General features: G+C 44.6%; 1 protein-coding gene across 4 annotated transcripts in view; it reads right to left on the bottom strand.

Annotated features, from left to right (window-relative positions):
* The window catches only part of SYCP1 (synaptonemal complex protein 1), a 345,552-nt gene that overhangs the window by 57,798 nt on the left and 273,216 nt on the right, over positions 1 to 14,538 (bottom strand). For all 4 annotated transcript variants that reach the window (XM_029573719.1, XM_029573718.1, XM_029573720.1 and 1 more), the window contains exons 25-26: positions 1,870 to 1,986; positions 147 to 257 (exon numbers count right to left, since the gene is read on the bottom strand). In XM_029573719.1, coding sequence (XP_029429579.1) covers positions 147 to 257; positions 1,870 to 1,986 — 228 coding nt within the window. The remainder of the gene's footprint in view (positions 1 to 146; positions 258 to 1,869; positions 1,987 to 14,538) is intronic.

Below are 14,538 nucleotides of genomic sequence, written 5' to 3'. Positions count from 1 at the left end.
TTATTTTGACTTAAAACAGAAAATTTGGTAAAAACAAAAGTTACATTTTCTTTTACAAAAAATACCTAGCATCTATACAACTTTTCTAATTATTGTGATCGTTATCAAGAACTAGCCAATGCATATGAGCTAAAAATGAACTTTACCTTATGCTTTTCCATAAGTGCCACCATTTCAGCAATTTTGTGTTGACATCTTATATCTGTTTCTTTCTGTATTTTCTGTGCATCATCAGCTATTATCCTCATCCTTTCAGCCTAATAGACAGTAACATTATTTATTCAAACCAGTAAACATAAGTGTAATATTTTAATCAAATAAGTTAAATAAAAGCTGTACCCTCCATGTACCATGAGATATTTCAACAGGACACAGGATAAGTAATAATATTCAACTTGTATTTATTAAAAATTTTACTGCCCAATCACTATTTTGGAAATTCTTCAAGTAACATCCCTCAAAATTCTCCTGAAATTCTATTGGCAGCTGAGTTAGTAAGTCACCTCAATCACTGGATTTGATTTGTCCATATTGACTATGAAGTCAAAACTGGCCTCACATAGGGGTAGATTTTTAAAAACAGCGCGATCGCATACTTTTGTTTGCGCAGCAGGCGCAAACAAAAGTACGCTGGATTTTATAAGATACGCGCATAGCCGTGCATATCCTCTAAAATCCTGGATCGGCGCGCGCAAGGCTGCTGATTTTGGGCAGCCGGCGTGCGCCGAGCCGCGCAGCCTGCCTCCGTTCCCTCCGAGGCCGCTCCGAAATCGGAGCGGCCTCGGAGGGAACTCTCTTTCGCCCTCCCCTCACCTTCCCCTCCCTTCCTCTACCTAACCCACCCCCCCGGCCCTATCTAAACCCCCCCCTTACCTTTGTCCGTAGATTTACGCCTGCGAGAAGCAGACGTAAATCTACGCGTGCCAGCAGACTGCTGGTGCGCCGTCCTCCGACCCGGGGGCTGGTCTGGAGGCCTGGACCACGCCCCCGGGCTGGTGCCCCGCCCCCGGTCCTGCCCCCGAAACGACGCGCCCCGCCTCCGAAACGCAGCGTCATCGGGTCCCGCCCCCCCCCCCAACACGCCCCCTTCCAAAAACCCCGGGACCTACGTGTGCCGGCGGCCTATGGAAAATAGGTGCGCAAGGCCCTGCTCGCGTAAATCCGGGCAGATTTACACGAGCAGGGCTTTTAAAATCCGCCTGATATTGTATAAGATAGTATGATGCTAAGTGAGCTAATCTGTGAGTGTTCTGAACACAGCTGCAGTTGGGATTTCAAGATAGCAATTTTCAGAATGTTAAAACTACCTACTCAGCAGGAAAATGTTTAAATGACGTAGAGTGAAAATTATTGTCATGTGTACTTTAAAAATGCTGCAAAGCATAGACGGGGTAGTCTTTCTACAATAAAAATAAGTATATTTCAAGAAACAGTAAATAACTTAAATCCACTTTCAATGCCACTTTCACCAAAGTTGTCAACTAGTGATGTGTCTATTTCTTTAACCTCTCTTTTCAACTCTTTGCAGATTGACAATTACTAAAATATACCATTTGTTACAAAATCTCAAAATAAGAAATAATGTTCTAATGTATTTTCCTGTGAATTCCTGCAAGATTCTAAATATTACTATTGAACCTGCATACTGTACTGGACTCTACAAGCTATAAGGATTCTCTGCCAAACATAATAGTACATTACATTTAAGCAAAATAGAAAAAGTGGCTGGAAGTAACAGAGCTTTTTGCAAGATACAAAATTGCAGCTGAAAAGCTTAAGATACTGGTTAATTATATACAATTTGTAAAACAGTGGATAATCCATTAACTTTATGAATAAACTTATGGAAATACAGTAAGCAATCCTTACTTCTTCACGAAGCTTTTCCTCTGTCAAGTTTTTCTCCTTAATTTCTTTTTGATAGCTGTCACTAGATTTTTCAAATTCCAATCTAATATTTTCCAGTCTTACATTCAGCTGAGTAACCTTCCAAAAAAAAAGGGTATTTAAAACATTCTTAAACTGCCTTCCCAGCCCTTTTCAGCTACCGAGGACTGTGTACAATAGTAATTAAAATAGAAAACAAATCAAAACCAGGCCAAAATCTAAAGCAAATTCAAATTACTATTACTAAAGCTACCTAACATGGGATGCACCATTTATTCTGCATCCACATTCACTGGAAATCCTTAAAAATTACCATTTGATAAGAAAAATAAGATGGGCTACAAGAAGAACTATGGATCTACATAAAAAGCAATAGCTTCTGAAACCTTATTGATTATTCAAGATTTTATACAGTGCATTCAGAAAATATTCAGACCCCTTTAATTTTTCCACATTTTATTACATTATATCCTTATTTTAAAATGGATATGCATTTTTCCCTCCTCAATCTACATACACACAATACCCCATAATGACAAAGTAAAATCAGGTTTGTAGAAATTTGTGCAAATTAACTAAAAGGAGAAATTACTATTTGCCTGATAATTTCCTTTTCTTTAGACAGGGCATGTCAATCCCAATGAGCGAGTTATGCACCTCTGCCAGCAGATGGAGATGGAGCAAAAGTTGAAGTCACAGCCATATAGTCCTACCCTGACATCAGCCTGCAGGTATTCTCTGGAAAAGCCAAACTGTGGACAAAACTGATTATACTTGAACATTATTTGCAACAGCCAACCAGTCATGTTTATCAACCAACAGGAACATTGAGCTCAGCCAAAACAAAGAACATATCTAGCAAACTAAAAAGCTAGAGAAGCCACTTACCAGTTTTCAATGAAGAGCAGGAATCATACTCTGCATAGCTTGCTCGAAGAAAGACTAACCACAAATTCAAATATTGGCAGTCGAGGGCAGGTCCAGGATTGACCTGCCCTTACTAAAGAAAAAGAAATCATCAGGTAAGTAGTAATTTCTTCTTTATTGGCGTTCAGGCAGGTCAATCCCAATGAGTGGGATATACCAAAGCTAATCTCGAAAAGGGCGGGAGGCTGCCTTGGAGGTTGATTCGGCCAACCAATTTCTCAACCATAACTGATGCCTGACCGCTACTATAGAAGCCACCCCTCTAGGTGAAGAGTGGACCACGTCACAGTCCGCATCTACCAAGAAGGCAGTGGCTGGTTCCATAACTGCCCTGGAGCTTACCTCAGAGTCATCAACCTCCTAGGAGAGAAGCAAACAAGAGCAAGCCACCAAGGAACAAGAAGTGATCAGCAAGGTCTCTGCTGCTGCTTCAAATGCTTAAGGATAGACTCAATCCTTTTATCATGAGCATCTTTCAAGGCCACTCCTCCTTCCACGAGAATAGAGGTCCGCTTGGAGACTGCACACACAAGTGCAACTACCTGAGAAAACCGTAAGCACTCTCTTACCATTGGATCCAGAAAGTTCAGGTCTTCCAGAACTCAACCCCCTTTGAAATTAGCCTCTGGGGTGCCCCAATCAAGATCAATCAATTCTTGAATGGCCTCCATCATGGGGAAAAAACAACAGGCTTTACATAAGGAAACCAAGATGGGAATTCTCTTCGGCTTAGACCCGGAATCTGCCCCAGGAACCCTGATCATTTACAAGGTCTGGGAGAGCACAGCTGGCAGTTCACCTCTATGAAAGAACCGTAGCATAGTTCTATATGGTTCTAATCCTGGAGGAATTTCACCATCCTCAAGAGGATCAGGATCGGCACCATGGTCCGTGCCATCCGGATCTCCATCCAGAAGTCCCACTGCCACTCTAGGAATACCTGGTGCTTAACAAAGTCCAGGCACGGTTCCTACCTGCGTTTCTGCTCTGGGATCATTGGACAGGGTTGAAGACTGTGCCTGAAGAAAGACTGCAACCCCTGGAAAAATTCTACCCATGAAAAAGTAGAAGTATCCAAACCGGGAGGCATCTAAGGTGTACTTACTGAGCTACCTCCCCTGTTGAGAAACCAGTTAGGGGAGGTCCAAATTCAGGTGCCCCACCTGAGTCATCTTTACCCAGACCTACATTTGGCTGGGAAGAACCAGGTTTAGAGAAATCAGAGGAAGATAAATCTCCTTGAGCCTCCAAACAGCGCTGGCACAAGTTAGTGGGCACATCTGGCTGAGATGCCCTAATACGACAGGCAGTGCAAAGAGAAAGGCGCTTCTTAGGTATAAGCGCCATTATGGCCGACAGAGTGCTGAGTGACAGCCAGAGGCATGTGTCTTTTTTTTTTTATATATATACTTCCAACTTAGGCGCCCAACACTTAGGTGACCCACACCTAGGCACCTAACTAGGTGTCCATGGTTTAGGCATCCCAAGATAACTGCCCTAAAATACTTAAGCTCACAGTACAACTAGTGCGACAGGTAAGCATGCGGCCACAACGGTGCCACATAATTTGGACGCACAGACTATAAGGCTCTGCTGTGCATCAAAAAACTAGGCATACAACCTGGACGCATGGCTAGACGCACATGCTGAACCGACCATCCTGTAGAAGGAAGCCTATACATGTGAAATTTTGTTGCGACCTACCAAGCGGCGCACAGCAGAAAAGCCTCAGAGCAGGGCCTAGCTTAAGAAAGCTGCCCAACCTGCCAGGCTACCCATGTCTCTCGACTCCCATGGAGTGGGACGAATGTCGGACAGGCGCGCCTAGCACAGAGACTGGGGGATGTAAGAAGCCCTACGCAACAAAAGCCTCCTTCTAAGTTTCTCTATATTACATTATTTTTATTTTTTTTTAAACTTACTGGAACTCAGTCTTACCTGGCTGAGTACAGAGATGGTCTCTGGTTGCGGGGGGGGGGGGGGGGGAGAGGGCATGTGCCGTCACCACCGCACTCAGCTCTCTGCACCCACTGCCTTTCAACTGCTTAAGCAGCTAAGCCCACACCAGCTGAAAACAAGCTACTGGACCAAGGCACTTATCTGAGGAACCACGGAAATCATCTCAGGAATTCTCAAATGGGGGATGGACCATTTGGAATCACTGCAGGAGAGCGGGGCAAATTTATTTCCTTAATTCTCCTTTCTCAAAATGAAGCAATCCCCAGTAGGGAGATGCATATCCACCATCTGCTGGAAACGAAGAATACTGGCAGGCTGATGTCACTGCAGGGGTATATATACTGTGATGTCAGTTTGCTCTGTCTCCATATGCTGGTAGAGGTGCATAACCCACTGGATTCATCTAACTGGACGCTAAGAAATTAGTTTATATATATATATATATCCATTAGAGAACCCTAAAATAGGGTAAGTAGCATCACTAATGTTTTAAATGATTTGAAAGATACTTAATGTTGCAAGCTTTATTACACAATGCCAAAGAATATCAAAACTATTCAAAAGATTAAACTGGCACAATAACACACATATATATTGATCAATTGTCCTAGTCAATCATTCCTCATTCACACCACTTCTAAACTCTCTTTAGTGTTATGCATTTATAGCATATATAAATATCAACATAAAACATTGCCAAAATATAGAGTGCTTGTAATGAAACAAAACACTTGCAATAGAGCTGAACTTCAAGAAAGATACTTTGTGAATTGCAAATGAGTCATATGAAATACACCATCATTAAAAAGGGAATACAGTTGAACCACAGTCCACAAGAATGGTTACGTTGTAATTGTTTCACAGGAATGTTGTGTAGAGTCCCATGCATATCTTTATCACTTCATATAGGTTCCATTAATATTTCTGTGTCCTGTATTGCCTCTGTCCCAATGATTTTTCTGTATCCTGTGTAGTCTCTGTTACACTTCTGCTAAGTCATGCATTTTCTCTGTCCCTACAAAGACCTCTATTTCGCCATACAGGCTTCTTCAGGGGAAAATATGGTTCATAACTATTCTTGTGTTGATACCATGGACTGTATTTAGTGAAGAGAAATCAATCTCTTATTATTAATTCTTTATATGTCGATTTGCCAATCCAGTGTCCCAAGAATTCAGCTGTTGTTAATTAGCAGCTTTGCAAAATACAGCATAATCATATGTGAACTTCCAATGTCTTCTCAGCGTGATGGAAACCTTCCCATGTCTATTTGCCAAAGCTGCGTCTGCAGCAGATGTCAATGCCTCCTTGCATACTGCGCAGTGTATGAGACTCTACACAACTGGCCCCAAGGCAGCAGGAGATGACGTCGGAATAAACGCAAATCCAGTTGCCGCCCACCCCACCACTGGCGACCTAAGAGAGGAGGAGGAGGACGCCATGGCTGACAGCGGACCCCATCCTAATGACGGCTGAAAAAAAGGCTTAGGCCCTATGGGTGTGTGTGCATGATTGCCTATGTGTGTATATATATATATATAAGTATGCCTGTGGGTGTGTTTGAGTGGGTGACTGGCTGCCTGGGTAAATGGGTGACTGATTGTGTGAGTGTTGGAGTGGGGTGACAGCCTGTGTGTGTAGGTGAGAGGCTGTGTGGGTGTGCGAAACCTTGTGTGTGTGTGTGTGTGTGTGTGTGTGTTGGTGGGGGGGTGAGAACCTGTGTGTGGGTATGTATGTGGTAATTGCTTGGGTGTGGGTAGGTGAATGAATGGGTGCCTTCCTAGGGTCTGTCTGTGTGAGAATGGGTGCCTGCCTAGGGGTGTGTGTGTGTGTGTATGTGTGTGTGAAAATGAATTGGTGCCTACCTAGGGGGTCTCTGTGTTTGTGAGAATGAATTGGTGCCTGCCTGGGGTCTGTGTGTGTGTGTGTGTGAGAATTAATGCGTGCATGCCTGGGGGTTTGGGGGAGTGGTATGAGAATGAATGGGAGCTTGCCTGGGTGTGTATGTGAGGGAGCCAGTGAGAGAGCGTGTGTGTGTATATGAGAGAATCCAGGGGAGTAAGAGCTTGTGTGTGGGGGTGGGGGGAGAGAGAGGGTCTTAGAGCCAGAGAGTGTGTCAGTGTCTGTGTGAGAGAGAGGTTGAGAGTGTGTATAAGAGCATATATGTGTGTGTATGTGACAGTGTATGTGAGGGAGAGAATGGACATGCGAGTATGTGTGAGAGAGAGAAGATAAAGTTAGTGTGCCCCCCCCCCCAATTCACAACAATTTTAGGGTGACTGCAAATCAAAAGATATCAGGTATGGAAATTGGGGAATTTTTTAAAATTCTTATTAAAGTTAACTGATGAATGTTATTTGATGTGTCCTGTTTTGAAATATATATATATTTTTTTAGAACATTAAAAAAAAACTTTGATATCCTATTCATCAGCCATTTTGAAATATTTATTCTATTAGTATAGCTTTATTATTATGATTAATGTAATATTCCTTGATTTTATTATTGTTTTATGGGGAATGATGGTGTTTGTATTTTTCCTTTGTTGCACTGCATACAGGTCTGGCTTCACAGTTTCAAGTTCAGTTTTTGTCTGCACATTTCTGTTTATATTTTATTCTATATTTGGTGTCGATCCATCTGTGTTTTACATGTGTGATCGAAGGGACATATTCTGTTGGCAAGTAGTTTCTGTGTAGGGATACAGCAGCCTGGCTTATTTTGTTTTCGTAATAGGTGTATTAGTATTTTAGAACCTGATGTCATATTTGTAGTGTCTTTTCAAAGGTAGGGTTGTTACTGCTTGAGTGCTGGCATTTAGTGCTGTTTTGGTATGGGAGGTTTATTTATTTAAAATATTTCTAGGCCACTTATAACAAACATATTGTACTAAGCAGAAAGCAAATGTTGCTTATCTGTAACAGGTGTTCTCACAGGACAGCAGGATGTTAGTCCTCACATATGGGTGACATCACAGGAAGGAGCCCATTCACGGAAAACTTCTGTCAGTTTCCAGAACTTTGACTGGCCCCTACTGGGCATGCCCAGCATGGCACTAAACCTGCAGCCAGCAGGGGTCCCCCTTCAGTCTTGTTTAAAAGCTACAGGTAATGCCGAAAAATAAAATAAGAAAACGTAATGTAACGAACCCAACACCGCGGGGCGGTGGGCGAGTTTCGTGAGGACTAACATCCTGCTGTCCTGTGAGAATACCTGTTATAGGTAAGCAACATTTGCTTTCTCATAGGACAAGCAGGATGGTAGTCCTCACATATGGGTGAGTACCGAACTGAGGATGTCCAAGAAATGCACCAAATGTACCCAGGCGTGCAAGGCACTAGGACTGGAATGAAATTTGGCCGAGGGCATCCTGAACCCTAATGGGCAGGCGGAAGGGTGTTGGTACGTCACGTTGTAAATAGGTTACGAAGGACACACTGGCCGAAGATGGAATCTTGTCTTGGCTTTGTCCAAGCAATAGTGGGCTGCAAAGGTGTGGAGAGAACTCCAGGTGGCAGCCCTGCAAATGTCAGGAAGCGGCACCGATCGTAGGTGTGCTACTGAAGTCGCCATGGCCCTCACAGAGTGTGCTTTAACACGGTCTTGAAATGGAATGCCCGCTTGCTGATAGCAAAAGGATATGCAGTCCGCCAACCAGGAGGAGAGAGTCTGCTTACCCACAGGCTTCCCTAACTTGTTAGGGTGGAAAGAGACAAACAATTGAGTGCTTTCCCTGTGGGCAGCTGTACGGTCTAGGTAGAAAGCTAGAGCCCATTTACAGTCAAGGGTATGCAGAGCCTGTTCTCCTGGATTGGAATGGGGCCTGGGAAAGAAGGTAGGAAGTATAATGGATTGACTGATGTGAAACTCCGATACTACCTTAGGCAAGAATTTAGGGTGAGTGCGGAGTACCGCCCGGTCCTGCAGAAGTTTAGTGTAAGGCGGATAGGTAACTAGGACCTGTAATTCACTAACTCTGCGAGCTGAAGTGATTGCCAGAAGGAAAATCACTTTCCATGTGAGATAGCGAAGATCACAGGAGTGAAGAGGCTCGAATGGTGATTTCATGAGCCGACCCAAAACCAGGCTGAGGTCCCAAGAAGGGGCCGGAGGACGCAGTGGAGGCTTGAGGTGAAGCAAGCCTTTCAGAAAACGTGTTACAAGGGGTTGTACTGATATAGGAACATCCCCGATACCTTTATGGAAGGCGGCTACTGCACTGACATGCATTCTGATGTAAGAAGTCTTTAGACCTGACTCTGATAAATGCCAGAGATAGACCAAAAACTTCGTGATTGGACAGGAAAAGGGGTCAAGGGACTGAGAAGAGCACCATGACGTGACCCTTTTCCATTTGTAAGAGTAAGATTTTGGTTAGACATGGACCTAAACTACAAAAAACACATCTCTACAAAAATAAAAGAAGGCTTCCACAAACTACAAATTTTGAAACACCTAAAACCACTGCTTCACCCCCATGATTTCAAAACCGTCCTACAAGCCCTCATATTGTCCGGTTTGGATTACTGCAACTCCCTATTGATTGGCCTTCCAAAATCTTCCTTGAGACCCTTGCAGCTCCTTCAGAATGCCGCTGCCAGATTATTATCAGGTAAAAGAAAAGCTGATCACATTACACCTGTTCTCAACCAATTACAATGGCTCCCGATTGAAAAAAGAGTAGAATTCAAAGTTCTCTCTATTCTCCACAAAGTAATATACAAAGCCGACTACTCCGCCTTTAATGACATCATCCACATTCATTGCTCTCAACGATCAACAAGATCTACCAGCAAAATTCAACTAGTGATTCCCTCACTTCCTCAGGCCAAATTATCCTCCACCAGAAACAGAGCCTTTTCCATTATTGGCCCAAAGCTATGGAACTCGTTACCTCTTTCCCTCTCCAATCAAGAAAATTTAAAATCCTTCAAAAAAGACCTTAAATCCTGGCTACTCAGCCAATCTCTTAAAGACAGCATTCAATGACTCTATGACTTTAATGTTCACTAACACAGACTGCTATTTTTCAATATCCCCCTTGGTCAATCTCCTGTTTCATGACACAGATGTTCCCAAATTTCTCTGTTCACCTATTCAGGGTGTTATCTTGTTATACTCACTCTTCTTACTATGTAATCTCTCATTGTTAATTCAAACATCGTTCAATGTAATATGTTGTTTATATGTAAACCGGAGTGAAGGCTACTCTGCTATACTTCGGTATATAAAAAAACCGCTAAATAAATAAATAAATAAATACGCTTTTCTCGTGGAAGGCTTCTGTGAAGCAATCAGGACACAGGAAACTGGCTCAGAAACGTTAAGTGGCTGAAGGATTAACCTTTCAACATCCATGCCGTCAGGGACAAGGCGTGAAGATTGGGATGGCGGAGGCACCCGTCGATTTGAGTGATCAGAAGCGGGTCCTTTCCCAAGGGAATACATCTGCGAATGGAGAGATCCTGGAGTACTGGAAACCACACTTGGCGTGGCCAGTGAGGTACTATCACGATCATGGTTCCCTTGTCCTGACGTAACTTCACGAGAGTCTTCGAGAGAAGAGGAAGTGGAGGGAATGCATAGAGTAGACTGGCTGCCCACGAGAATGCATCTCTGGGCTGAGAGTGTTTGCTGCGAATGAGAAAGCAGAATTTCTCTACTTTGCGGTTTTGAGGAGACGCAAAGAGGTCTATCTGAGGATATCCCCATTGTTGGAAGATGGAGTTCGCCACCGAGGGGTTGAGAGACCACTCGTGCGGTTGAAAAATGCGACTCAGCTTGTCTGCCAACACATTGTCCACTCCCGGCAAGTAGGTGGCCCTGAGGTACATTGAACAGTGGTCGAAGATATGGCAGCTGAGATTCAATGCCAAGAAGTGCAAAGTCATGCATATGGGGAGTGGAAATCCGAATGAACTGTATTCGATGGGGGGGGAAAGGCTGATGTGCACGGAGCAGGAGAGGGACCTTGGGGTGATAGTGTCTAATGATATGAAGTCTGCGAAACAATGCGACAAGGCGATAGCAAAAGCCAGAAGAATGCTGGGCTGCATAGAGAGAGGAATATCAAGTAAGAAAAGGGAAGTGATTATTCCCTTGTACAGGTCCTTGGTGAGGCCTCACCTGGAGTACTGTGTTCAGTTCTGGAGACCGTATCTACAAAAAGACAAAGACAAGATGGAAGCGGTACAGAGAAGGGCGACCAGGAAGGTGGAGGATCTTCATCGGATGACGTACGAGGAGAGATTGAAGAATCTAAATATGTACACCCTGGAGGAAAGGAGGAGCAGAGGAGATATGATACAGACTTTCAGATACTTGAAAGGTTATAATGATCCAAAGGCAACGACAAACCTTTACCATAAGAAAAAAATCAGCAGAACCAGGGGTCACGATTTGAAGCTCCAGGGAGGAAGATTCAGAACCAATGTCAGGAAGTATTTCTTCACGGAGAGGGTGGTGGATGCCTGGAATGCCCTTCCGGAGGAAGTGGTGAAGACCAGAACTGTGAAGGACTTCAAAGGTGCGTGGGATAAACACTGTGGATCCATAAAGTCAAGAGGCCGCCAATGAAGAGTGGGTGACTCGCCAGAATGATGGCTACTGCCTGGACACAATACCCTTATTCAATAAACATACACATGGTTACTGTGACTCCAACATCACTCTAAGCTTCAACAGCAAGAGGAAATGTGGAAAAAAGGATTTGCACTCACAAAGCTGGGAGTAGCTGGCTTGTTACGGCGGTTACTACCCCAAACCAAATGTGCCTGATACTTCACTTTCGATGCACATCCAGCATAGCTCTCTGCTCCAACGGCAGGGGAGAAGAAAAACTGATACTTCACGCATACCCAGCATAGCTACAACGGCAGGGGAGAAGAAAAAAGGATTCACACTCACAAAGCGGGGAGTAGCTGGCTTGTTACGGCGGTTACTACCCCAAACCAAATGTGCCTGATACTTCACTTTAGATGCATATCCAGCATAGCTCTCTGCTTCAACGGCAGGGGAGAAGAAAAACAACCAATAAGGGCTGTATAACATAGTCTGGGTTAAAACAAATAAGCATGGGTGTAGCTTGCTTATTGCGGCGGTTACTACCCCTACTACCCCCTAACTAATCAAGCTTGATATTTCACTTGGATGCAGCTCCATCACTGCTCTCTACATTAATGGTGGGGGAGGAAGGGAAATAGAACCAAGAGCTAAAAGAAACAGATAAGTATGAGAGAAAAAATGTGTGAAGCTTGCTGGGCAGACTGGATGGGCCGTTTGGTCTTCTTCTGCCGTCATTTCTATGTTTCTATGTTTCTATGAATATGAGAGAGCTTCCGCCCAAATCTGTGCAGCTTCCTGACACAGAAGGAAGGAGCCCATGCCTCCCTGTTTGTTGATGTACCACATGGCCACCTGGTTGTCCATCTGGATCAGGATAACTTGATTTGAGAGGCAATCCTGAAATGCCCTGAGAGCATATCTGATTGCTCGAAGCTCCAGGAAATTTATTTGGAGTTTGGCTTCCTCTGGAGACCAAGAGCCTTGTGTCTGCAGATCGGCCACGTGGGCTCCCCATCCGAGGTTGGAAGCATCGGTGGTGAGAATTAATTGAGGGTTTGGAGCCTAAAGGGCAAGCTGTGGAGGAGATTGGTCTGATTCTTCCACCAGGCCAGAGACTGATGGAGTGAGTCGGTTACGTGGACAATGGTCGACAGGGGCTGAATGCTTTGAGTCCATTGAGACCTGAGAGTCCACTGCATGACTCTCATGGCCAAACGGGCCATTGGTGTGACCTGAACTGAGGACGCCATGTGTCCCAGGAGGATGAGAAAGTGGTGTGCAGTCGCGGAGTGCTGAGACTGCAGCTGGTGTGCAAGAGACGCGAGAGTGAGAGCTCACTGTCGAGGCAGAAAAGCCTTTGCCTGCAAGGTGTCCAAGTCTGCCCCAATGAACGACAAGGTTTGAGATGGGACTAAGTAGGATTTGTCGTAGTTGACGAGAAATCCTAATGAAATTAGAGTATATAAAGTTAGATTGATGGACGACAGAGCAGCTTGCTGAGTGGGAGCCCTGATTAACCAGTCATCTAGATAGGGGTAGACATGAACACCTTGGGTCTTGAAGAAGGCTGCAACTACTACGAGGCATTTTGTGAAGACTCGTGGAGCAGATGATTGGCCGAATGGAAGCACTTGGTATTGATAGTGCTTGGGGCCTACTAGAAACCTCAGGTATTTGCGATGAGATGGAGTTATCACAATATGAGTGTATGCGTCCTGGAGGTCCAGAGAGCAGAGCCAGTCTCCTCTTTGTAGAAGAGGAAGAAGCGAGCCTAAGGTTACTATCTTGAACTTCTCTCGCTGGAGGTACTTGTTGAGTGCCCGAAGGTCCAGAATAGGACGAACGCCTCCCGATTGTTTGGGGATTAGAAAGTACCGGGAATAGAACCCTAGGCCGTGCTGAGAGTAGGGTACTGGTTCTATTGCCTTGGACTGGAGGAGGAGGGAGACCTCCTGTTCCAGAAGGATGGAGTGATCAGATGTTCTCCATGTCGGTAGAGGTGGGGAGTCTGGTGGAATGGAGAGAAAGTTCAGATGGTAACCCTGAGCAATTATCACCAGTACTCATTGGTCTGAGGTGATTGAGTGCCATATGTTGTGGAAATGGCACAATCTACCTCCCACTGGTATGTGAGGCAGTGGAATCTGGCTGCTGCTCTCTAGGTGGAAGTCAAAAACCTGAAGCAGGCCCTGGTTGAGGAGCTGCTTGTGGTTTTTGTTTACGTGGTTGACGAGACTGTGCTTTTTGAAAAGGTCTTGTAGCACGGGATCTAGTTGGAGGTGGAAACAGAAAGGCTGTTTATTCTTCTAAACAGCCTTTCTGAAAGACTGTTTAGAAGAATAGTCAGAAGGCATCAGAGAGAGCTGTCTTAGGGTCTCATGATGGTCCTTAAGTTCCGCTACCGTCCGTTGAATCTGTTCGTCAAACAGATTATCTCCTACACAAGGCAGGTCGGATACCCTGTCTTGTACCTCAGGGCGAAGGTCAGAAGACTTGAGCCAGGCCCACCTTCTCGCCGAAATAGCAGCTGCAGATACCCTAGTAGCAGTATCAAAGATATCATAAGATGATCTGATCTCATGCTTGCCTACCTCAAAACCGTTGTTTACTAGGGTTTGGAGCTGATCTTGAAATTGCTGAGGCAAGGAGTCCGTCAAGTCTTGTATCTGCTTAAAAATGGCCCTGTTATATTGGGTCACATAGAGCTAATAAGCAGCAATTCGGGAGATGAGCATTGATCCTTGGAAGACTCGGTGACCAATGGCATCTAGAAACTTCTGTTCCTTGCCAGGGGGAAAAGAAGTGTGAGGCTTTGACCTCTTTGTTCTCTTCTGTGCAGATTCTACCACTACAGATTGGTGATCCAATTGTGGTTTCTGAAAGCCCGGAGCTGACTGCACCAAATAGGTAGTGTCAGCTTTTCTGTGGACTGGAGCAATGGAGCCAGGATGTTCCCAGTTCTTCTTCAGGAGATCCAGAAGAACCTGGTGGATAGAGATGGAGGTTATTACCTTGGGAGCATCCAGGAATTGGAGCAACTCCATCATCTGATGCCTATCATCCTGTTCAGTCTGTAATTGGAAGGGAACCAATTCAGACATTTCCTTCACAAAATTTATAAAGGAAAGGTCCTCTGGAGGAGAACACTTTCTACTTTCAGTGGGTGAAGGTGGTGAAGGCAAATCATCAGTGTCTGGTGAG

This window comes from Rhinatrema bivittatum, chromosome 12 (assembly GCF_901001135.1).
Source record: "Rhinatrema bivittatum chromosome 12, aRhiBiv1.1, whole genome shotgun sequence".
NCBI classification, from domain to species: Eukaryota; Metazoa; Chordata; class Amphibia; order Gymnophiona; family Rhinatrematidae; genus Rhinatrema; species Rhinatrema bivittatum.
The sequence above is the reverse complement of the archived record's forward strand: the minus strand, read 5'-3'. Positions and strand labels throughout refer to the sequence as shown.